Consider the following 25315-nt stretch of genomic DNA (forward strand, 5'->3'; position numbering starts at 1 on the left):
GTGCAAAATAGTTACTCCCAGCAATGCTGTTAGAGTGTTAGCAACAGTTCTCTCTCATGTGTTAGATTGGAAAATAACTTCTGTGAGAAAGATTGGGACAGAGTCTTGAACATATTTTAGCCAACCCATAAAATCAGAAGGGTTTCATAATATTGCTTTCCCCTCCAGAACTCCAGAATCCCAAGAAATTGTGCAGAAAAACTAAGTATACCTTTGTGGATGTTGAAACCAACATAGCAGTGGAATGCTGGCAGAGTAAAATCCTACAATTTTCAGCTATGGAAAAGAACCTAGAGATCACCCAGTCTAAGCTCCTCACTGTACAGATGTGAAACCCAGCAGAGTTTTTTTAACCCAACTTTAGATATTTAGGTACTAGATATTTGTTCTGCAGTCTTGCTTTAGAGTCCATAGTGTTTTACTGGATCAGGTATTGATTCATGGCAATGAAAACATTAAGCGTTTTTCCAGTACACTGGACGCCCACAATCCCTCCCCGGCCCGCCAGGGAGCGCAAACTAAAATTCCTCCTGCAGCCCAGAAGTGTCCCTCCGGGTCTGGGACAGAATTCCGTTAGCAACCAGGAAATTAGCGGAACCTTGAGGCTGAATGCTTGCAGCTGGTACGGTTGCTTTGAGGAAAGAACACTTCCGGTCGGAGAGGCCGTTCCCGCAACTTGTGGTTTGGTCAGCCTCTAGCTCTCGCGTTTCGATTTGCCGCGCTAACGGTGGGAGGCGGGCTTGCGTCGGGGTCACACTCTCCCATTGGTTGCTGTTGCGGCGGCGGTTTGGAGTGAGGGTAGCACGTTGAGCTGGAGGCTGTGCGGAGTGCGGCGGCCCAAAGCCTGGCAACGAGCCCGGTGTCTGGTGGTAATCCGGGATTGAGCCAGGCCTGAGTCCCCGGGGGATGGATCGCGTGTGGAGTGCGTGGTGCGGGAAGTGCGTCAAAGAGAAAGGGTCGCCGCCACTCTGGGCCCAGCGCATCGTGGTCGCCTGGCTCAGTAGGGCCGAGTGGGATCAGGTGACAGTGTATCTGTTCTCTGACGACCATAAATTGCAGCGGTACGCGCTGAACCGCATCACCGTGTGGAGGAGCAGGTAAGGCGGCAGGCTTAGCCCTCCTGCCTGCGTGCTGGTGGCACTTCACCTCTTCCTTTGTAGAATTTCCATAAGGCCTTATTACCCAGTTTTCTCCTAAATGCCTAATGGCCCCCCGCTACGCGTAGTTTGGGCATTGCTTGTCTCCCAAGTGCCCGGGGGAAGGTCGCAGCCAAGCTCGTGCACTAATCCCTTTTGCGGAAAGAAACGGGGTGTGCCTCAACAGCCCTTTTGTCAAGTCTGTGAGCTTTGATCCTTACCTTCTCTCATCTTGGGGTGGGTGCCGATGAGAGGGCACCGCTGTGGCTGAGCCAGCCTTGTCTTAAGGAGTAGCACTCTAGGGTGGATTTCTGATTCGAAATAGAAAGGGGGTGGGGGGAGCTTGCCTGCAAAAGCATGTTTGAATGGAGCGCTTCAGTCCAGTTGGTAAGATTTAGTTGGGAGCAGACAAGGGGCTAATGCCTCCAAGAATAAGGTCTTCTCTGGGTGAAAGAGTTGAGGGTTTCACGGTGAAAGAAAGGAGTGTGTCCACACTTAATTGTTGATTGGCTGTGTAGCAGTTAGATATCCTTTGTATGTCCTAAACCAGCCTCTCATGTCCTGTGTACTATTGGATCCCAGGGACATTACCCTCCCTCTTCCCAGCTTCTTGATTTGTGTCTATCCACACACTCTTGAGCCAGTATATAATTGCAATAACCTACAACCTAGGTTCTGAGATGGAGGGTGGGCCTGTGTAAAGGACCTTTATGATGGTGCTGGACTGTGGCCCTTTAGGTTAGGCAACGAACTCCCCCTGGCAGTGGCTTCTACTGCAGACCTGGTACGCTGTAAGCTCATGGATGTAACTGGTGGCTTGGGCACTGATGAACTTAGACTGCTCTATGGCATGGCATTGGTCAGGTAAGACCTACATGGGTAGGGGTGTGGGGGGGTGGTTTTTTTGGGGGGGGGGCGTGGGCTTAGCACATGATAAGCAAAGTTTGGCTTTGGGTTCTACCTGAAGCAAAAAGCCTTGTGTGTCCCTGTGTATGGGTCACCTTATGATTGCTTAATGTGACAGCTTTTGGTACCCCCTGTTAACACACATTCCTCTTTTTTCCTGAGAGCCTTCTCTCTTCCGTTTTTCTTTCCCTCTCTTTGGAATGTTGGGTGGGGGTGGTTCAGACCAAATGGTCTCTGTGGGTCTCTTCCAGCCTTGACAGTTTGATTTACTTTCCCCCTTTTACTCTTTCACCCAGAGGAACTTTTCTACATGGTTCAATGCCCTTGCCCATGATTTAATGTGGATTTTCTAATCCTACCCCTACCTACACCTTTTTTCCATTCTCTCCACGAACACTGAAAGGTTACTGAGTTGTGGAAATGGAGACATGGGCCAGGAGTTCCTGATTTACAAAGCGACTCAGAGTGGTTCTAGCTGTATCATGTACATCAGGAAAAAGGTTGCCTCTGAGTTTTCTCATCTGTCAGAGTCTTTGCTTAGCTCATACTGTTTGCCTTGTCTGCCTTGAGGTCCTCCCTAGCTCTTCTTACCTTCTCCATTGTTTAGCTGTGCTCCCCATATCATTTGATGTAGTCCTTTGTTGTAGCATTTATAACATATTATGTTCTAGCATAATATATTACATTATGTCATGATTATTTATCCTAGACTGAACTCTTCAAGGCCAGAGCAGTGTCTTATTCATTTGTATGGCTTCAGTACAGGGCAGAGTCTCAGTAAATGTTAGACTGGATGGAACCATTCCTGCTCTGGTTGACACCAACCATAAGAACAGGACAGAACAGTCATTGGAAAGGTTGTGGAAATGCAAGTTGACAGTAACTCAGCAAGGTGTTTTAAAGCCCCACTGGTTTGAATAAAACAGTTACTTGGGCTATGCCACTTATTTCTCCCCCAAACTCAGGTTTGTGAACCTTATCTCGGAGAGGAAGACAAAGTTTGCCAAGCTCCCTCTCAAGTTCCTGGCTCAGGAGGTGTGTATGATAAAGTGGACTTGCTAAATTCTCTCTTCTCAGGAGGACTCACTAATGGGGCATGGGGTGATATGGATACAGTCAGACTAGCTCATCCCATCACTGTCAGCCAAGCCCAGCAAGAACCCCAGAGCCTCAACTTCTAGCTTGAAAGAAGCAGACCTGCTCCCTTGCTCATGGCTGCTATCTTCAGTGGGCTTGGCCTGCCCAGCTTGCTGGGAGTGGCCCAGGTGAAGCTGAAGCACCCCAATGCACCCCTGAGTGGGGACAGGAAAGAGGTGGCAGTTAAAGTGCCTGCCCTCTGGTTGTTGACAGTCTGAAGGAGGAGACAAACTCAGCCAAGCAGGGTGAAAATGCAAGACATTCCCGCCTTGAGTGAGTATGGGAGGTGTGTAGAGACCCAGATGGCAGACAGGTTCTCAGCCATCAAGAGAAGCTTCCTGGAGGAGGTCTGGGAGAGAAGGAGGAAGGGAAGAAGAGAGGGGAGAGTAAAGGGTACCCTGGGAGAGCAACTGGTACAGACAAGGGCAGAGGGAGGCTGAAGAAGGTGATTGTTAATGCTCATTCACAGGAATCTCTTCATTGGAGGAGGGTAGTTGGTGGTTGGGGGAGGCGAGTGTCTTCTGATTTTCAAGATCACTTCCACAGAGCGTAAAGAGAATCAGGAGACTTGGTTCCTAATCTTGGCTCTGCCACTAAGAATGGAACCTCCTCTCAGGAGCTCAGTTTCTCTATCTGTAAAATGGGGAGAAGCCAGGTTAGTTCATCTCTGTGGCCCTTTCTGCTTTAATATTTTCTAATTTCTGCACTCACACCCTCCCCCATAATCAGGTGAACATTCCGGATTGGATTGTTGAACTTCGCCATGAGTTGACCCACAAGAAAATGCCCCATATAAATGACTGCCGCAGGGGTGAGTCCCCAGGGAGTATACCTATCACAGTTTAGCCCAGAGGCCTGGGCTACGTGGCACTGTGGGGGGAGAGAGAGGGAGGAGGGTCTTCACTTGGGGTCAGAGCTGAGACTAGGGTGAGGTGAGTGAGGCATTTGCCTTGGACACAAACTTTAAGGAGTCTCTGCTCTCCCACTTGCTAGCCCCGTGCCGTTTTTGGCATCCCATCTTCAAGTCTGGTATAGGTTTTTTCTAGGAAATGTGCTGGTGAGTGGGAGGAAGCAAAGAACTCGGGGATAACCCAGAGCAAGAGGGGCTGCTTCTAGATATTTGAGATTTGTGCCTCCTTGGAGCCAAGCCTCTTACCTGGGGCCTCCCCATAATGTTAGCAAGATGAGGCTGGAGGCCTGCTAGGAGCTGCTTGCCTGGGCTGTTACTATGGCGCTGCCTTCCTTCCTCCCCTCCTTTAGGCTGTTACTTTGTCCTGGATTGGCTCCAGAAGACCTACTGGTGCCGCCAACTGGAGAACAGCCTAAGAGAGACCTGGGAGTTGGAGGAGGACAGGGAAGAGACAGATGAAGAAGACCAAGAGGAAGATAAGAACATTGTCGTTGATGACATCACAGAACAGAAACCAGAGCCTAAGGATGAGGAGAAAGGTGCAGAGCTGGATGTTAAGGCTGATGGAGACAGCGAAGGCAACAAAGAGGTTGATCCACATTGGCAAAAGGCTGTGAGACATAAAGAGTTGTATGGTAGGTGTCCTTGATACAGAAAGGGGCCCATGAGCTTGGAAGACTCGGACTTAGGTTGACTCTGGTTATTTCCCTGGCTCAGTATTTCCTCTGGGGTTGTGGTGAGGCTTAGCTTAAAAAAATTACTGTCACAAATCATCTTCCTTGAGCTCCATGAGGCAGGAGAGCCAAGAATTCTAGTTCCCAATTTACAACTCAAGAAATGAGGTGAGAGGGCTCAAAATTCCATCAGGAGCAAGGCACAGGGCTGGCTGCTCTATCTGTTTCCCTATTCTGTTTTCAGAAAGAGCCCGAGAACTGCTGGTATCCTATGAAGAGGAGCAGTTTAAGGTAAGAAAGTGCCCTTGACTTGGCCTGTTTTCATCTGCCCCAGCCATTTCTTCCCCCTTGCCAGCTACCTGAGAGAAGTCTTGAGAATGAAATTTAAAGAAAAGTGGCAAAGCTTGGAAAGCTCTTCCAAAACTCTTCTTGGAAAGAGAGAGAGGGGAAGTAGGAAGGAGACAAGAGGAGCAGAGTCCAGTTGGCCGATCCTGCACATCACTGGAAGTTTGTGGATAATCGGTCCCACTGGGTGGTAGGGAACAACAGGGTTTAGGTGGTTGCTTAGACCTGCGGTACTGCAGCTGATCAGCAGATGGCGTCCAGGAACCTTCCTAGATCAGGTGAGCTTGAGGGGTGCTGTTTTAGCAGGAAGGGAGGTAAGCTTAGAAACCATTCACCTCAACCCTTCCTTTTCACAGATGAAGAAATTGAAGCCATGGATGAGTGAAATGACTGGCCCAATGTCACATATGCAGTTAGTGATAGAACCAGGACAAGAACCTGAGTCTCCTGATTCACTTTCTTCCATAACCCATTGCTTCCTTTCACCCCTTGGTCCAAGGGTCTCTGCCCAACTCCAACCAAATGCCCCCATTGGATATCTATGTATTGGATTATCTGGTTATTGACAGCCACAGTAACAAGGGAATTTGGAGGGTGGGGAGGGAGGAAGAAGAGAAAGTCTGGAGTTTGAGAGTCAGGATATTTTTAGTTGCAGGACCAATAGGGACATTGTGGGCTCACCTCTGCATACCCTGCCGTATCCCCTGAAGGGACATGCTGAGAGGTCCTATGAGAAGGAATCCTGGAGGGATGGGGGGGTGTTACCTGGCTGAACCAGCCTTCTGATGGGACCCTCTTTGCTGGCAGGTGCTGGAGAAATTTAGGTATTTACCTCAGGCCATTAAGGCGTGGAATAACCTGTCCCCACCTGTAGAATGCATCCTGGCAGAGCTCAAGGGCATTACATGGGAGAACAGGTGTGTAACTAGGTAATCAGGGGCTGCCTACTCTCTAGGGTAGAGCGTAGCAGCCTCACTGAAATTGGTTTTCATATCCCAGCTTGCCAACCTCTGCTGTAGGAAATCCCAGGGATAATCTTGACCCACCACGGGTGACCTTGCATTTCACATGATCCTCTTCCCCAAACCCTGCCAGCTACCAGGTGGGGTTTGTCTACTCTGAGTAACTGAAATGGCCAGAGGCAGGAATGTCTACCGTCATCCATCCCCTGGCCAGCTTTGTTCCTGTTTGTCCAGTGGTATGTGGAGCTCTTGGCAACTAGGAAAAGCCGTTAACCTTTTGCTTTTTCACTGCCGATCTCTTGTCCGAGTTTGAGGTAAAAGATATATGGTAGGCACTGCTGGTCTCTTTTGAACTGCTATTAGAGAGGATCAACATCCCCTGGATAATTGTGGTTGAGGAGAGAGAGGAGGGGCCTTCCCAGGGCCTGGATCCTCCAAAGACTAAGTCCCCACTGACCCACCCAGTATGGCCATGAGCCTTATTTTCCCCTCAAAGTAGTACTCAGTTCAGTCAGAGCAGACAGTGTCTATCCATTCCTTTCCTCCCTGGCTCTTTGGGGCTTGCTACCTACATTCAGCTGGAAAGGGCTTTGGGAAGAGGTTGGAAAGAATCTGGGATGGAGCGGAGAGTATAGGAAGGTGGTGTATGTGGCAGAGTGGGCCTGGGTGGGGAGCCTGCAGTGCAGGTTAGGATTGTCCCTGGCGTCTTCTTTATTCCCAGGATACCAGTAGTTCCAAAGGTGTTTTATCAGTGTCTGCCCAGCCTAGGCTTCTTAGCTGTACCCTTCAGTAAAGGGGTGAGTGGTGGCCGCCTCCGTAGCTTGGAAAACTATCCTTGTGCTATACAGTAGCGTCTGCCTGGTCATGCTGAGCAGGCAACTGGCTGACTGTTTTAAGTGCTCTTCCTGCATACTGACCTGAGGAGATGGGAGATGGATGGAAGGACAACTCTTTCCTCCTTGAGCCTGGTAGAGGGAGGGATCTGAGCATGACAACCCTCCAGACATTGAGACACCTTGGGAGCTCTTGTTCCCCCTCAGCCCAATCAGCTAGGAGAGCCTCTCTTAGGGAACTGCTAGCTCTGGAGGAGACAGCTGGATGTTGCTGGTTTTGGTTTAAGCTAGATGGGGATGAGAGATTACCCCTATAGCTTATACTTTTAACCTCTGTATCTTAGTTCTGGGTTCTTGGGGTCCTTAGGAATGAGGATAATATAATATTTGGCCCAGCAATTGAGTCCCCAAAGTTTCTGCTTGTAAGATCTGAAAGAGGGTAACCAGGGAGAAGGGAAGCGGTAGGAGACTGGAGGACTGTCAAGGGAAACAAAGACTAAGCAGGAACTAAAGTCTAAAAGCCCTTGACCCTATAACCTCAGGCATTTAACTCCTTTGTGGGCCTGGGACTTTTCTTCATCTGTGCTTTCAGACTTGTTAAGCCACTACTGCCCTTGTTATGGGCCTTAGATTTGCCTGTGCTAGGTAAATGCTTGTTCAAAACCCACAGATCCCAGTCTTTGGCTCAGCCCCTGACTCAGGGAGGCTGAGGCCTGAGAACCAACTGTCATCTGCCTTCCTTTTCCCCCATGCTGGTTTGGCCATTTGAGTCAAAGGCATTAGCTGCCTTGGGAGTGGGTAGGGGAGTAGAAGAGGGTCTTCTGCCTGTTTCATTTTACTTAATTTAGTGTCCTCTTGCTCCAGGGAGGCTCTGCTAGATGCTTTTCTGGATGACGGCTTTCTCATCCCCACATTTGAACAGTTGGCGGCTTTGCAGTTAGACTATGAAGGTAGGGTCCTGGAGGCTCGATGCAGCCTTAGGGTACTGTGTATCCTGGGCAAGAACACCAGGGGTGGGCTGGGTGGCCCTGGACTGGGAGGTAAGGGCTGTTTACTGCTGTTCCATAGCTACTGGAAGCCCTCTTGGCTGAGCAGAACATGTAGCCCCACTGATAAGTAGTTATTGGGCTATCCTTAGGTGGCCTGGAATTGGGTGGGGTGAGGTGGGCTGGGGTGGGCTGGGGTGGGGGTGGGGGTCTTAATGCCATTATTGTGCTATGTTAATTGTGATCTAGCCACTTGGTAGAGAGCTAGAACAGCAGAACTGGAAGGGCCTTGTGAGGTCATCTAGTCCAACATCCTCATGTTACAGATGGGCAGACTGAGGTCCAGAGAGGGGAAAGTACTGACCCAAAGTCACACAGTGAGTTATTGACAAAGCCGAAGCTAGAACCAGAACTCTTTTTCTTTTATATTCTATTTTGAGTCAGTTGTTGTTTACCAGATACTAACTGGTTTCTCTCCCCGCTCTTCTACTTTCCTCTTTCCTCCTGTTCTGCGGTGGCAACTCTGTTATTGTTGGTGGGGCCCCCTCTTCTTCTCCCTCTCTCTCCTCCTCTTCCTCTCTTCCTTCTCTCTCTCCCTCTTTCCCTTTCTCGCCTTCTTCCCTCCCTCCTTCCTTCTCTCTCCCTCCCTGCCTCCCCTTTTCCTGTCAATGGGTGTTTCTCACAAACCAGAAAACGTGGACTTGAATGACGTCCTGGTGCCAAGGCCGTTCTCTCAATTCTGGCAGCCCCTGCTCAGGGGCCTCCACTCCCAGACCTTCACACAGGCCCTGCTGGAAAGGATGCTCTCTGAGCTGCCAGCCCTGGGGGACACTGGGATCCGGCCCACCTACATCCTCAGATGGACCATTGAACTGATCGTGGCTAACACCAAAACTGGTGAGGGAGACTAGCCCTAGCCCCAGGGCCTAATGCAGCCCAGGCAAGAGCATCTGCCACTGTGCTCAGCTCTCGACTGAATAGCACCAGGAGGACACATCCCTTGTGAAAGGTTTAGGTCTGCCCAAGAGGGCCCCACAGCAGCAGTGGACAAATCTCCCTTCACATTTTTCTTCTCAGAACCAAGTAAACTGGACTGGGGCAAAGGGTCCTGAATACTTTGAGCAATTGGGAGGTATAGAATGGGGAGTCGGAGTCTGGGGAGACAGGGATGGGCAGAGCCAAGCTTTTCAAGGTGCAAGATTGGGTGGGGGGGATTTCTAGTTCCTTCTCCTCAGGCCCTCTCTTCTCTCTCAGGACGGAACGCCCGCCGGTTTTCTGCAAGCCAGTGGGAAGCGAGGAAGAACTGGAGGCTATTCAACTGCTCTGCCTCCCTTGACTGGCCCCAGGTGGTTGAGTCCTGCTTGGGTTCACCTTGCTGGGCCAGCCCCCAACTCCTTCAGCTGTAAGTCTCTTGAATTCCATTCGGTAAGAGGGTGAGACCCTGCAGGCCTCAGGGCCACACAGCCCTAGAATGGCACAGTTGGACGAGCCCTTGCAAGGACATCTAGTCCTGTCGCCGTCCTACTAACAGATGAGAGAATTGAGTCCCAGAGAGGGTAGGGTATTCTTGCCTAAGATCACAGAGCTTAAGACATGGCTGAACTGAGTCCAGTATGAAAATGGACAAGGCAACCCCCCTAGAGTGGTTAGCACAGTGGCCTGTACAGAGTAAGTGCACAATAAATGGTAGCTGCTGTTTATTATTGAACCCATTCTTCTGACTTTACGCCCAGTGCTGTCTCTATTATCTTCCCAAAATATACCTCTCATAGGTGCTTAACTACCTTCAGTGGCTCCTTACTGCCTTCCTAATGAGGTCTAGGCTTCTTAGCCTGACATTCAAAGATCTTTCTGATTCTGCCCCAACCTATCATGACAACCATACCTCCTGTGATTCCCCTTTACCCAGTCTACTCTGGGCGCTGTGGTCAAACTGAATATTGTGCTGGTTCCTGTAAATACCTGTGGTTGTCTCACTTTTTTTCTGTCATTTCCTGACCCTGAGCCACTTCCCTCATACTCATGGAAGGCTTTAGCACCCAATTCTCTTCCTGCTTTCTGGAATGATATCTGTTTCATTTGAGTGACCCATCTGACACTGCAGCTCCTCACCTCCAGTGACCTTCATTCTCCACTACACTCAGCAACCCACTTCCATCACTCAGAGCTATTCCACCTCTGAAAGCTTACATCCCAGCATCCCACTCGGTGACCACCACCTGTTGTCCTACCAGTTCTCACCCTCGTATCCCACAACATCTGCTCTTTGCCTGCCTCCAGACCTCCATCCCTCCATTTCTTACCCGCCTCAATTTTGCTTCCCCTCAATCCTATCTGTGGTTGATCACTTCAACCACCCATCATCAGCATCCTCAGCTCTGCCCATCCCTTGGTGTGTCTGACTTGCAAACCCCCAAGCTAGGAGTGATCCTCCCCACTCTGCTTCTCCCACTCCTCAGCCCAGGTAGCTGAGCTCTGCTGGAGAAAACCACATAGCCCTGCAGATTGCTGCCACTGCAGAGGTATGATTTTTAATCTCAAGCCAGGCCTCAGTTCTGCTTGTCTGAACTTTTACTTGTTTTCTGCCCACTTTCTCTCCTGTTTCCTGACTGTTCTGAAAACCTTACCACTCATCTCAAGCCCCATCCCCCCCTCCCATTTCACCCTAGCTTCCTCAAGCACATGGAGGCCTCCAGCAGGGCCCCCTTGACCTGAGGTCCAGCCCTCATGAACTGATCTTCGGCTACACTCAACGTTGTCGCCAGTCTCAGTATGAGGTGGCCTTGCCCAACCTCAAAGCCTTCCCTCCACTTGTGCTCTCTGCTAGCATCACTGGGGCCTCACCCCAGCCTCTCCTTTGCTCTACTGGCTCTTACTCTTCAACTTGTGAACAGTGCCTGAGTTTTTCTTATCTTTAAACCAAACAACAACAACAACAACACAAGCAAAATCTCCTTTGACCCTGCATCCCTCTGTTGGGTTATCACTAGCTTATCACTCCTTCCTTTCCTATCAAAACATCTCAAAAGAGTAGTCTATACTCAGCAGTCTCAATTTCCTCACTACCTTCTTACTCCTCAAGCTGCTGCAATTTGGCATTCATCCCCAGAGCTGCTTTGACCTAATTACCAAATCCAGTGGGCCCTTGTCCATTGCCTGTCTGCCGCATTGATGCTGTTTACCACTCCCTCCTTCAAATGCCTGTGCTTTTTTACTAGTTCCAGTAAAGTGCCAAAGCTCAAATCTCTTTATCTAGCTCAGGCCTTTCCCCTAAGATTAAACCTCCTGTATTTGACCGCATGCCAGATATCTCCCCTTAGATGGCCTCCAGTCACCTTACTGTGACCAAAAGAGCATGGGTCATCTTACTCCCCACCCCAGCCCCAAAGTGAACTTCTTCCTCTGCTCCCTATCTCACTTGGTGGCAGCACTATCTACTGTGTCATGTTGATTCTCTCAAGTACTTCTCAAATCTGAGATTCGTGTCTATTTCCCCTAGTGTCTCCTTCCCTCTATCAGACTAAGCTTTTCAAGGACAAGGGTTCTGCATTAGCCATCTGTGCCCCAGCACGCCATGCAAGTCCAGGCCCCAAATAAACCTCAGTAAATGCTGAACTGAACTGTACTCTGCTGTCTCATTGCCAGCAGTGCTGTCTTTGGTGGGAGCTGAGTCCAGGCTTGAGGAATAAATGAAGTGGGAGTCTGGATGCTAAGACCGTCTTAGTCCCCTGATCTTTCCCATGGAGTCAGAAAGTCTTTCTTGAACCCTAATGACATTTGGGGCACAGTTGTATCTTATAAGTAACTTATAAGAGAAAAAAGTAGCCTTGTTGACAAAAGACAGCCAGTTCAAGACCTCCAGGAGATGAGACTGAACCAAACAGCCAAATCTCCAGATGTGTATGCTCTAGACTGGAAGTGATATGGATGGGTGGGAAACTGGGAGGAGAACCAAAAAATCCTAGAGGCATTTGAGCAATTCCAGCAAGAGAAAGAATAAAGGAAATTTCAAAATTCTGAAGGAATATGGCATATGTATGTAATGGGGGGAGGGAATGAAAAGAGCAGCATGGAAAGGTTGGATAAGTGGCCTTCAAGGTACTTTCCAATCCTAAGTGCCTACAGAGTGGAAGCTGCTGGTCTTGGAGAAGTCTGGACCACAGAGATCTTCTCCCAACCCAAGCATACCAGCGGGATGCGACACATGCCAGCAGTAACAGCGGCTCACTTGGGTACGATTTCTTGTGCACAGATCCTGCCTTTCGCAGATAATCGGTGAATCTAGTCCTAATCATCCTGTTACACAGATTGGGAAATGGGATTTCCCCAGGTATTAGGCTGCAAGTCAGTAACAAGTCTGCAAGTCAGAGCTGGGGCCAGAAACCAGATTCCAGATATACTGTCCTTACTCCTGTGCTCTTTCTACAGTGTTCCATTAGATTGCACATACAGAACATGACTTTTCTTTTCCCCACAGGAAAAATAAAAGATACCACTGGCAATTAAGTGTCGGACATGGTGCTGTGTTTGTAGAAGCATTTTCATTTAACTTGACACAGCAGTCTTTGGAGGTGGAGATATTATATACTTTTATTTGACAGATAAGAAAGACACCAAGGTTCTGAATAGTGTGAAGTGACTTATCCAAAAGTCATGCAATTTGTTGGTGGTGGGACAGGGATTTGGGCCCAGGGCTTATGAGTCCAAAGTCCACCTTCTTTCCATCAGCCTGACCTGTGACCTTCTCAGTCCCTAGCTGTGACCAGGCAAACCCGAGGAAGGAGATGGATTTTAAGATTCATATCACCCCTGCACCTCAGTGGTCAGACTAGACAGCTTGAGAGAGTGGGTGTGTAATAATAAACAGTGGTAATATGGCATCTTGCCAACATAAAGTACCTGGGAATATTTATTATTAATCCTACAAATGGACCACAATGAGAGGGAAGAGAGTTTCTCTCTGGCTTTTCCTCTTAGTAGTAAGGCTGGAAGCTTTTTGAGAGCTTCCCCCAGCCAGCCAATATCAAGTCAGTTTGAGCCAGTGCCATCTTGGAATGTGAAATTAGCCCTGCAGAGAGGGTCTCCCAGTGGAGTCACTAGCTCCCAGCCCTACCCCCAGCAGCCAGTGACCAGCAACCACACCTATGTGTCTGGTCTGCCTGTGGGGCCCAGAGAGAAAACAGCCCGCTGAGCACATGGCCCTTCCTTCTGTGAACAACCCACAATTCAAACTCAATACACTTAGAAGGAAACTATCCATCTGTCCATCCTACCATGCCTCCAGCGGTGACCAGGTGCCTGCTGGGTGCCCAGTTCTATGTGAGGCTCTGCAAGGGGTACTCACCCTCTTCCTCCCCAGGAGCTCTCCTTCCCAACCGCTCTGTGTTTGTTGGTGGTTTTGCTGTTAGCGCCGTCCTTTGTATGCACGATGTTGTCATCTTTAACTCCCCTCTGCCTTCCCCCCTACCATCTGATCACCAAGCCCTGCTCTCTGTCTGTCCTTCATAGCTTCTCTCCCTCCCATCGCTGCTGCCAGTGCACTAGGTCAGCCCTCACCGACTCTCCCTGACTCCAGGCTGCCCCACCCAGGCCATCCTCCACATGGTCACCATGGTGATCTTCAGAAATGCAGCCTTCACCTGTGCTTGAGCACACGTCAGATGACCCCCTCCACCCAACACACACACACTTAACCTTTGCAGGCTTCTCTTGCTCCCACAGCTGCTCAGCACAGCCCTTCCGCTCGAGCCAGGCTACTCTCACCGCATGCACACAGCCCGGTGTGCTCGCTCTTGTCTCTGCACAAAGCCTTCCCTTGATCTCTCCTGCCCTCCTTGTGCTCTCTGCCTCCCCCCAGCTCCTGTAGTGCCCAGGTCTGCATTGCTCATCTGGCCTCCCGCCCACATTCTGCTTTGTCTTGTCAGCTGCTGCTTTTTTTTTTTCTTTTCCTCCATTCCAGGCTGGGCTGTAGTTGTCTCCCAAAAGGGATCACACTTTGTGTTCCATGCAGAAGGAGCACAGCACACTTCCAGGCATATCTTTAGAGCTCAGGATACATTGCTCGGCTAAAGAGAGGGATCTATTCTCATGTCCAGCCCTGCAGGCCTGTTGGCTAGTTTGTGTATTTACATAGCATTTCAGTACAGATTAATAGCTCTCATTTATTGATTGCTTACTATGTGCCAGGCATTCTGTGTGAGCTATCTTATTTACTCCTTTCAACAACCCTCTAAGTTAGGTGCCATTATTGTCCTCATTTTACTGAGAGTGGAAGTGAGCCACAGAGATGAATTATGGAGCTCGTTCAGGGTCCATGGCCCTACTGTATCTGTGTTTTGTCTGCTCTACTGCACTGCCTTTCAGAGGCAGGTCTGGAAGCTCAGAGACCAAATTGAAACTGGAGTTTTGGGATATAAAATGACTTGAGATTTTGAATCTTTCTTACTCCATCCCTCTGCTCAGCATCTTCAAAGCCATGGGGCAGGTCCTGCCAGACGAGGAGCAGGAGAAGCTGCTGCGCATCTGTTCCATTTATACCCAGAGTGGAGAAAACAACCTGGTGCAGGAGGGCTCAGAGGCTTCCCCCATTGGGAAGTCTCCATACACACTGGACAGCCTGTACTGGAGCCTCAAACCAGCTGGCTCGAGCTCTGGACCTGAAGGAGAAGCCCAGCAACAGGAGGAACAGGGCAGCCTTAATGATGCCAAGGAAGATGAGAAGAAGAAGCAAGAGGCCTTGGAAGACCAGATGGAAGAGGAGGAGGGAGAGGAGGAGGAAGAGGAAAATGATGACCAGAAGTGGGAGGAGGAGGAGGAAGGTGATGATGATGACGACGACGACGACGACGATGATGACGACGACGATGATGACGACGACGGCGAAGATGAGGAGGAGGAGGAAGACAGGATGGAAGTGGGGCCTTTCTCTATGGAGGAAGAGTCCCCCACTGCTGAGAATGCCAGGCTCCTGGCCCAGAAAAGAGGAGCTTTAGAGGGCTCTACATGGCAAGTTAGCTCAGGTAAGAAGCCTGATATCCACTTTCTCCCCACATCTATCTTCCCTCTCTGGCTGGCTCTTGAGGCTTCCCTTCACCCTAGAGAAAGGATGGAAAGTAGCAGGAGGTAGCCAGCATGAGGCAAGCCTGGGAGACAGCCTGGTGTGTGGATGACAGCTGGTTTCCCTCCCCCTTAAGATGGAGCATGTGAGCGCCAGGGACCTTAGCACTGTCATGCTGCCAGCTGCCTCATGCAGAGAGCATATTCAGAGAGGTTGGTGTGGGTGTGGGCACTGGGCAGCAAAACACAGAAAGCTAGAGTTAGGTGGTTGATATATGTATGATTCTGCGTGTGTTTTTCATGTGCAGTGATCAGGGCAAGGAGCCAAAGAATAGTGCTTTCTGTGTATATGTGAATGTGTATGGACACGTGGAGGCTGGTTGGTGATAGGACAGGATTTTGCTGTGTGTATGAGAAAGAAGGAACCCAAGGGTATTCAGTCAGTGGAAGTGGAAATGAGATCAGAAGGGGGAGAATAAGGAGCAGTGCAGTTTTTTGGTGAGCATGCAAGTTAGTGAGACAAAGCCAGGAGGGAGCAGGGGGTTGAATGGTAGGTGGAGGAACATGAGTCAGCTCCTGAGGGTGGTTTTTTGAATGCCCTCATTTGGGTTGGGGAGCAGGAACCTTAAGGCAGGGGGACTCCGCAGGAATGAACAGTCTGATGTGTGCACATGGGCATGTGTGTATGTGTACACGCTGGAGGCAGGGGTAGACATGGGGCACAGCCCATGTGATGGAGCCTGGGGCTGGGACTGGGTATGCTGTGGGGTAGGCTTGGTGGGGAACAATAGGGAGAGAAAGGGGAAGCAGTGAAAGAGCTTAGGGGGAAAGTGAAGTCTTTGCCCTTATGGACGTGTGTGTGGAAGGGCTGGGACATAAAGGCCCTGAGTGCTACAGATGGGGGAACATATTTGTGTGTGTGTGTGTGTGTGTGTGTGTGTGTGTGTGTGTGTGTGTGTGTGTGAATGGGTATTGCTTGCATGTGCTGGACAAACCAAGGCACAGCAACAGAGAAATCTCTTAGAGCAAGGAGGGCTGTGTTTGTAAATATTCAAAGGGAGGGGCAGTGACTCAGGCAGAATTTTGTGTGTGTGTGTGTGTGTGTGTGTGTGTGTGTGAGAGAGAGAGAGAGAGAGAGAAAGAGAGAGAGTAGGGGTTGTGAAAAGAGAAAGTGTGAAGTGGGCTGTATGTGCATCTGTGCATACATGCACACATGGTCATATATGTTTTTGGAAGAGGAGGCAGGGTTGCTAAGACCTATGAGGACCAGGAGGCATCTGTATGAGGGAGAGAAGTGGAAACAATAAGAGGTGGGGGGATATGGAAAGGCCTGAAAACAGGCAGTGAAACAGCCATGTTGAGATGGCCTGTGTGGTCTGTGCTATCACTGAGGGGACATGTACAAAGGTATCAGGCTAGAGAGCCAAGGGCAGTGATGTAGACAGGGTTGGGAGTAGGGAGGATGGTCAGGTCAGTGACAGACATGGGGGAATGGTCCCTGTGTACAAAGGTGTCTTTGTATACATAGGGCAATGCAGGGTGTTAAGAGTCACAACTTCCTTCGTGTAAGAGAGCCAGGGATGGGGAGATGGGCAAGCAGAGGTACAGCCCTTCCTGCGGGGGTTCTTTGGGTAACATAAAACTCTAGTCCAGGGTTGATACTTTCCAGAATGCCAGGGGCATAATGACAGGGAGAATTCTTTGGGTACCAGGGAGATGCAGGAGGCCAGAAACTGGATCTACTTGGAGGAGCTCACCAGTGAAGGCTTCGCTTGAAAACACTGGATGCACTAGTGTAAGGATGGGGAAGGGATTTAATATAATACTGTGTGGAGGGTACTTAAGTGATAGGACAGAGTGGGTGGGGAGTGCCTGACATGGTCCATTCCGAAGTGGAGTATGGCAGGGGCGGGGAGGGGTTGTGAATGTGGAAAGGCCTAGGGCATTGAAATCTTTCCCTCTCCCCCTTGTTGTTACTTCCTCTGTATGTGTATACACATATGTGGAGATGCAGGGATGTTAAAATTTCTGGTTTGTGTGCCTGTGCAGGAGAAGTATGAGAGGCAGGGAGTAAAACTGGAAACATTTGTTGAGTGGAGGGTTTGGTCAGTGTGCTTATGTGTGTATATTGAGGCATCTATAGGGGGTGGGATATGCAATGAGACAGTCCTTTCCTAGAGAAGGGATGTTCTTTGTGTGCACATCTGGGGCAACGAGACCTTGCAGGGGGCAGGGAGAGCATGATAACTGCTGAGAGAGTGTTCACCCTGAGGTGGTATGTGGGCCTGTATGTATATCTCTCAAGGCAAGGCTACTAAGAAATGATGTGGCACTCAAACATGTTGGGAGGGGGAGGGGTGGTTGTGCATAGATGTGTAGGATATCTAGGTCATTCAGATATGCAGAGGTATCTTTCAGTTTGGGGAGGAGGTGTGGTGGGAATTCAGGGGCATCCAGACTCTCCAGGATATATATATATATGCGTGTGTGAAAATAGGGGTGGGGGTGAGCGATTGAGGCAGTGATACAGCCAGGTCTGAAGAAGGTGTCATCTGTATCTGTGTAGGGACATGTTTGGGGAAGTAGGAGAAGAAGAGTGGAGAGGAACAAAAATGTCTACAGTTGTGATAGTTGTGTGCATGGTATGCGGGGGTTGGGGGTGGCTGTGGTGGGGGTGCTGCATGTGAACACATAGGAGGACCATGAAGAGTGTATGGGGGAGTATGGAAGGGACAGGGAATGCTAAGGTGGAGAGGAGAAATGATGAGAAATGATGCAGAGAGGAGTGAGGATGAAGATACACAGCCTGTGCTGAGCAGGCTAAGTAAGGTGGGTGGATGGACAGAGTAGGTGGGCTTGTGCACCCATATGAGAACTAGCTCATCAGCCCTCTCTTGCCTCCTCACTTTGCTCCACAGAAGATGTACGATGGGACACTTTCCCCTTAGGCCGAATGCCAGGTCAGACTGAAGACCCATCAGAGCTTATGCTGGAGAATTATGACACCATGTATCTTTTGGACCAGCCTGTGCTAGACCAGCGGCTGGAACCCCCAACATGCAAGACTGGGTGAGTGCCCATGGCAGCAGGATTTCTCACCCCTTTCTCTGCCTCCCACAGGAGGGAGGGAGGAAGGGAAGAACATAGAGTGGGGTGGTTGGGGGAGGTAACTGTCCCCAGTCAGGGCCAAAATGAGTGAAATATAAGCTCCAGTCCCTGGCTGGGCCCTTGCCAGGAGTCCCAGCCCCTAGTGTGGGGGACCAGTGAGGCAGCCACACAGAACTGGCTTGGCATCCCTCTCAGATTGCATCTGGTTTGTGCATGCATGCATGTGTGTGTGTGTTTATGTGTATGTGTGTGTGTGTGTGTGTGTGTGTGTGTGTGTGTATTGGGAAGGGAGAGGTCCATAGCTTTCAACAGATTCTCTAAAGGATCCACCACTCCTAAAAAGTCAAGAACGGGTGCTCTAATTAACTTCTTCATGTTCCTGAGGAGAAAACTGAGGCCCAGAAAGGGGAAGAGATTTGTCCAAAGGTGCACAGAGTAATCAGTAGGCCTCCCTGCACTGTCCAGGCATCTTGGTAGCAAGGCCTATGCAGGGGTCCATGCTGTCCCTCGAAACTCACCTCTGGATCACAGGCGTAGGAGCCCTTGGGTCATCAGGAAGGCAGGAACCAAGCAGCCCTTGCTGAGGGGCTCTGCTGGTAACACAGAGGAGCCCGTCCAGAGGGCCTGTACATTCCAGAATGTGGGGCCATTGTGACTGGGACAATCCTGTGAGTACCAGAGAGAGACCTCTGTGGGCCCCTGAAACAGTCTGTCCCTGTGCTGCCTGCCCACTTCATGGGAGATGAGCCCTTCTTCCTCTAGACATTCAGAGAGAGGGCTATGGAACCCAGGGACCCCAGCAACAGGCCAGGCCCAAGGCAGTGTCATGGACTCTCTGCTGTAAGCCGGGGCAGCAGGCCTCTTGGAGAGAAGAGGAGGCAGTGGGGGAAGCCAGGTTGTCTGTAGTTGCGAGTGGGGCCCACATGTCTGAGAGAGAGACCTCCTCTCCCTTGGGTAGGGCTGTCTTGATGAACATCAAGGTATCAAGGGTGAATTGTGGGCAGGTAGAGCTGTTTTATCCAGAAGGAGGCCCAGTCCCACACCCCCTGTAGTAGGGAGACTTCCTCAGCTGGAGCCAGCGTGCCTGCCCCTGCTCCTTGTCTCAGCTCCACCCCGACTTGGCTGTGTGGCCTTGAGCAAGTCCTTTTTCATCTCTGAGCCTCAGTTCCCTTGTCTGTGAGATGGTGAGTGATGGGAGGGGATGGGGCTAGATCATCTCTAAGGGTTTTTTCAGCTGCATTAGTGTAACCGTGGATCTCCCTGAGAGGAAAGATGATGGCTTTGCTCTCAGCTGTCACCCTCATCTACCTGGAAGAACTTTTGACCTGCAGGAAGCAGGGGAAGCAAGAGTGTTCCGAGCAGGGCCAGGGAAGAGGAGGGCAGTCTTCTCCCTAGGTCAGTTCTGCAATCCTGAGATGGGAGCTGGGCCTAGCCCTGCAGCCTAAGCCTGGCCTTGGGCCCCTTAACCTGCTGTTGGGGTGGGAGGGATCCAGCCCAGGGTCCTCTGGGCCCCCAAGATCTAGGGCCTTAGAAGAAAGCCTATTAAGGCAGCCACTTTTAATGCCTTCCTGGGGGTAGGGTGGTACGGGTCTTCCTTTCCTACCTCAACCCAATTAGCTCTGCTTTAATCTGGTTTATGTACTGGGGTTCTATATAAAGTTTCATTTGAAAAATTCCACTCCTTTTCTCCCTCCTCCCTCAACTGAGGGCAGGGCAGAGCCACCCCTGGGGCCCATCTTGAAGTGGTTTCTCAGATGTGTTCCAGTCTCTTTGTAAAGCCAGGCAAGAGGGTGGGCCCTTCCCATAGACACACACATCAAGCACCCTTAGCCCCTCTAGAGCCTAAAGCTGCCTCCTTCCCTGACTGACCTCCCCTCTCCCCTCTCTTTGCAGCACCCTGGGCCTGAGCTGCAGCATTGGCAGTGGCAACTGCAGCAACGGCAGCAATGACAGTGGCAACTTGGACGGCCTTCTCTGGAGCCAGGGCCAGCTGCATGGGCTCAAAAGTGGCCTACAGCTCTTCTGATGCCAGCCCTGGTGCAGGTGTTCATCCAGTGCTACTGGGGCAATAGCCCACTCTCCCCCACTCTGCCAGTGCACCTAATGCTCCATAAAACAAGCTGGGAGACAGCCTGCATCAGCCATATCAGCTCAGCTTTCAAAGTCACAGTAGGATTCAAAATCACAGTAGGATTTTGAATATGTTTTATTTTGTTTTGCTTTGTTTCATTTTGTTTTTTGTTTTGAAAAACAATAAACAGGCAACTGTTTTGGTGTTTGTGAGATGAGGGATTGTGTGCTTCTTCCTTTATTCTGGGGGCTCCGGAAAAGGTGGGATCATAACAGAGCAGGATCTGGGTCCACTGCCCCTTTTTTGCCTTTTTTTCTGACTCAAACCATTTTCACTCCCCTCATTGGAATGTAGTGTGAGGCCAGCTCACTAGGAAGCATCAGGCCCCAGAAGAGGCATTGTTGGCCATAAAGCCCAGCCAGCATCAGGGGAATCTGCTCAGAACCTCCCTGACAGCTGGAAGACCCAGGTCTTCCTGTTGCTATTCAGCAGGCTTCTGACTCATTTACCTGCCTGCCCTCACTGGGCACCAAACAGCAGTTGAAAGTCAAAGAGAAACCTTTCTTTGTCACCTTTTTGCCTAGAAAAGATGAAGTGGACTTCCCTGTGGTATGCACTGGAACAGAGAAATGTCTAAGGGACTGAACCAGAGTTCTTCTATGGTCACCCAACTCCTTCAGACACTCAGAGTGCCTTACTTACCCTGTCAGCCCTGAGCTGCCAAGAGACAGGGATGAATAAAATATGTCTCACCGGTCAGGGCCCTCTGCTGGGTGAAAAAGGACAAAGTCCACCAATTATGGTAACCTGATGCCTTTGTTAAGTGTCTTAAGAAAGCCCCAGTGTACACAAGTTGTTTGTTTTTCTCAGGATGATATTTCCAGGGTGGTGGTTGACTGAGGTTAAGATTGGCTACAGTATCTCCCACCCCAACTTGGGGAAGTGATAACTGGGTGAGAGAGTGGGCATCTGTGGGGCCCGTTTGGGCCCAGATAAGGTGAAACAAGGGACAGAACCAGGCCACATTCCAGCCAAGAAGCTGGCTCTAGAAGCGGCTGAGCCAAGGAATGGTGAAAGGAAGGAGAGGGCATATGCTATAAAATGCCAAGGAGGAATTGAGTGTAAGTGTCCTGCCAGAGCCCAGTCAAGGGTTTAAACTAGTTAAGACTCTAAGGAGTCCCCAACACCTCTTAAAAGATATCCTGAATATCTTTGTGGGTATGTGTATGTAATCATTTTTCTAGAGCTAGTTCACAGGTTTAATCAGATTATCAAAGTGGTCCATGAGCCCAACAGCTGAAAAGGTTACAATTTCCTATCCTGTGTGGACCCAAGCACCAGTCATGGGCCAAGCAGTCTCCTGCACAGGTTAATGCAAAGTCAGGTTCCCTCCAACTCTTCCCTCTCCTGCCAAATGCTAAGTCTTAGCATCCAGGAATGTCAGATCTAACGGAGCCCTCAAGGAGGATCTAGGCCACATCTAAAGGGATTTGCAAATGTGTATTCTGGGACATAGCCTCAGCATCTGCCCTGTGGGGAGATAGGTGCTGCAAGCTCTTGGTTCTGTCCAGCACTTCTCTAAAGCAGCCTGGATTTTTATCTATTGTGTATGTATTGGTATTGTATATAAGATTTTTTTTTCAAAGTGGACTTTGCTGCCAAAAAAATAGTTTAGAAATCATAGTTCTAGTCTAGCCCCCTCATTTTATACATTGAGACACTAAGGCAGAGTAAAAGGGAAGGGATTTGCCTAAGGACACAGAACAAGTTAACAGCTTGGTGTAGAACGAGTTTCTTGTAATATCAGCATCACCTGGGTACTTGTTAGACATGCAAATTATTGAACCCCACTCCTGGCCTGGATCAGAAATGTTGAGGGCGGCCAGCAATCTGGTTTAACAAGCCCTTCACATGATTCTGATGCACACTAAAGTTTGAGATGCTCTGGTATAGAGGAAAAAGCTACCCAAAGACCTAGATTCCAGGCAAGCTCCACCACTTAATGAGAACAGCCTTGGGTAAATCATGTCACAGTTTCTTGATCTGTAGAAGGAGGATATTTGCCTCATGGGCTTGTAAGGATCAAATAAGATAATAGATGTGCAATTGCTTTCTAAAGCTTTTCATGCTTTGTATGTGTGAGTGGTGTGGATTCATGCCAGGGTTCACAGGCCTTGAACTCAGGACTTGGGTCTCCATATAACCTAGGACAAAGACCTCTCCCCTGGCCCTCAAAAACTGACCTAAAGATGAGAAGTAGGCTATCAGAGCCATTTTTAGTCCAGGTCCAGGGAGAATAAGAACCAAGCGTTATTGTTGGCTGGAGTCCTCCTGAAACCTGGGATTTGTGAAGCCAGGTCCCTGGGAAGGGCTGCTTTAGATGGCGGGGGCTGGGGGTAGGAAGTGAGGGAGGGGGCATAGGGGAGGACAGGCCAGGAAGCAACCTTAGCCCAGTGCCCTTGCACCTTTTCCTTCTGACTAGAGGCCAGAGGCTGATTAGAAAGTCTTTGAACTGCACACATTTAACCGAGGAGCAGGGTTCAGGGTCAAGGGAAGGGAGCACTGATTATATTGCTAGTCAACAACAATAATGAGAGTCACCTGATAAATGGAATATAAGTGGAATGGAATATTTATAAATGGAATATTTCCTGCCTTATCAATAAACAAAGGATGTCACAGTCATCAACGATTGCAGCCCTCCAACGTGAGCTGGTGAGCCCTGAGGAAACTCAGGGCTGAAAAGAATACCTGACATCTAGCAGCCATCAGACTGCAGCCACTCCCTGCGGTGAGCCCTGAGGAAACTCAGGATGTGAAAATACAGGATACTGGCCCCAGATGGTTGAGGTGCATATCAAAGGAATGATTTCAGTAAGCCCAGACTCTTGCATCTTCCCATACACAGAAAAGCGCTAAATTCCTTAATTTGAGCTATCTGGTTTTCTTTAATTAACAGTAATCTTTTGATGTTCCTGACTACCTGCCCTTTGTTGCAAACTCCCCTATATCCCGGCTCCTCCCCTTGCCTCCTCGGAGCAGTTTCTCAGAGCTATCTGAAAGGCTGTCTCCCCAGGCTTCAGTCCTCATTTTGCCCCAGATAAAACTTAACTTGCAACTCTCAGGTTGTGTATTTTTTTTAAGTCAACACACCCCTTCTGATAGGAGTTAATTTCATTAGTAATGAAGAATATGGTTCCTGCCCCTAAGGAGTTTCATGTTTTGTATGGGATCTGCATGCCAACATGATTGTAACAGAGTGGCAAGTGCTAAAATAGACGTATTGTTCAAGATGCCTGCAAGGCCCCCGGGGGAAAGGACTAACAATGTCTGGACAAGGAGGTGGGACAGCTTAATAAGGAGGTGACTTTACTAGTCAAAACAGTAGAAGGAAGGTAAAAGTCTGGAGGGTTATAAGAAAGACCATGGCATGTTGGGGCACCAGTGAGGGGTCCAGAATAATTGGAATATGGGTTAAGCGAAGAACATGGGAGGTCCTGAGGCCAGAGAGGTTAAGCTAGGGAGGGATATTGTCAGACTAATTGATTTTCTGCCTGTGATTAGGGAGAAGCATTGGACATTGAATTGTCCCTTCTTAGAATTCTAATTATTCTTATCACTTCCCCTAACCTCACACTGTCACTGCCCTCTAAGAAAGGGAATTCATTTATTTTCTAAGCATGTTTCATTCCCTCACTGCAGTGCAAGTTCCAGAAGACAGGAACTGTTTCCTCCTCTTCAGTCTCTCCCTAGTCCAGTATAGGCCAAGCTCCTATTTGGTACTCAGTAAGAATTTGTTGTATGTATGTCTGAGAAATGTGAGAGGAGACAGCAGGAGTAAACAGACAGAAGAGGAAAAGGACGGGGAGAGATGAGCACACTTAGTCCCAAGAAGGATGATAAAAGAAAAAAAGATTCACGAATACTAGCCCCTTCTGAAGTCTCCTAGCCTGGGGTCCCCTGCAGCCACTGTGTCCACCTCTGCCTTTAGAATGAGACTGGCCTGTTGTGTCGGGGAGGGGAGGAGGAGTGCAGGGGTAAGGATGAGGCTTCAGAGAGACCTAAGGGAAGAGCAGACACCACTGTGATAAAGGGCTCACTGGCCTGAGAGCAATGAGGCCTGGGGTTCCAGTCCTGGCTTTGCCATCAACTCCCTGTTAAGCCTTGGTTGAATCTCTTCAGTTCTTGGAGCCTCAGTTCTCATACCTATAACTTGATTGAGTCCATGCAACTGAGCACTCCCCATGTGACTTCTCTGTGAACTGTAGGGTGCCAGGCTGCTTCTAGCTCTGATATTCTGGCTATGGCTCGGCAGATGATGTCTCTGTGGACCTGAGGCTATTCAGGGGGGAAACAGTAGGCTTTTACAGAAATAAGCCTGAGCCCTGAGCCCTCCACCAGTTTCTGACCCACCAGTGAAGGCCTGGTCCAGCCCACCCCTGCGGGAAACACCGATTGATTAGCACTTATAGATGTGTTAGTATACAAAAATTAGAGGGCATATGTTTACTGTGATGAAATTCAGATGAACTCATTTGGGGAGATCCCTCCCATTATACCTTATCTCAAGATGCAAATCCCAAGGACAGAAGTCTAATTTTTTAGGAGCTGAGTGTGTGTATTTATATGTGTGGTATGGCTTTGTTGGTGATATTCTTAAAGAAACAGAGCCCTTAGTGGTTAGTAAACAAAACATTTATGCAGTAATTAAGTGTGGTTACAGTTCATTGTTGTCAATGACAGCATTTTCCATCATGATGATAGGTGAAACAAATTAAAACCTCATGAAGTAGTCGTAGCACATTCATGCTAGTGAGAACATATTGCAAAGCATTGCACATGCATTAGAGGGGCAGACAAAACTGGGGACACGATATATTTTCACTCACCTCAGGTTAGCTTTGTGTATTTTGTCGTTGAGACTTACATAATGTTTGGGTCAAACAAAAAACCCAAAGAGATTTTATAAAAGTTTATAGCCATTATACAGTATCATTTAACCCCACAAATTGATAAAGCAAACTACTATAGCTCAGTGATACACAAACCAGGACTAAAATTAGTCAATCTGCCTATGTATATAGCTAGCTACACTATGATAGATATGGAATATGCTGAGTCTTTTGGCATCAGCTATTTAGATAAGCAGGTTCCCAAAATATACTAGTTTGGTTTCCAATGAGAACTAAGT

The 25315-nt window shown here is 49.2% G+C and overlaps 1 protein-coding gene across 6 annotated transcripts; it reads left to right on the top strand.

Moving 5' to 3' along the window:
• Positions 1-798: 798 nt before the first annotated feature.
• Positions 799-20336, top strand: LAS1L (LAS1 like ribosome biogenesis factor). 6 transcript variants are annotated; one of them, XM_060001713.1, is made up of 15 exons: positions 799-1097; positions 1875-2000; positions 3008-3077; positions 3909-3990; positions 4440-4724; positions 5008-5054; positions 5916-6025; positions 7768-7853; positions 8216-8266; positions 8580-8786; positions 9144-9291; positions 14352-14908; positions 17864-18014; positions 19288-19448; positions 19947-20336. In XM_060001713.1, exons 1-15 carry the CDS (start codon positions 907-909, stop codon positions 19958-19960), a joined length of 2286 nt encoding a protein of 761 aa, XP_059857696.1. In that variant the 5' UTR covers positions 799-906; the 3' UTR covers positions 19961-20336. The 6 variants fall into 6 exon arrangements, with proteins under 6 accessions (XP_059857696.1, XP_059857699.1, XP_059857701.1 ...); XM_060001716.1 differs by having other exon boundaries at positions 19345-19448; XM_060001718.1 differs by having other exon boundaries at positions 19385-19448; positions 19947-20081.
• The last annotated feature ends 4979 nt before the right edge of the window (positions 20337-25315 follow it).

The sequence above is a fragment of the Delphinus delphis genome, chromosome X (assembly GCF_949987515.2).
Source record: "Delphinus delphis chromosome X, mDelDel1.2, whole genome shotgun sequence".
NCBI classification, from domain to species: Eukaryota; Metazoa; Chordata; class Mammalia; order Artiodactyla; family Delphinidae; genus Delphinus; species Delphinus delphis.

Coding starts and splice junctions, on each gene's coding strand:
- LAS1L (XM_060001713.1), top strand. CDS start 907: ATGGATCGCGTGTGGAGTGCGTGGTGCGGGAAGTGCGTCAAAGAGAAA. Junction 2,001..3,007: donor TATGGCATGGCATTGGTCAG/GTAAGACCTACA, acceptor CCCCAAACTCAG/GTTTGTGAACCTTATCTCGG. Junction 8,267..8,579: donor TACTGACCCAAAGTCACACA/GTGAGTTATTGA, acceptor CTCACAAACCAG/AAAACGTGGACTTGAATGAC.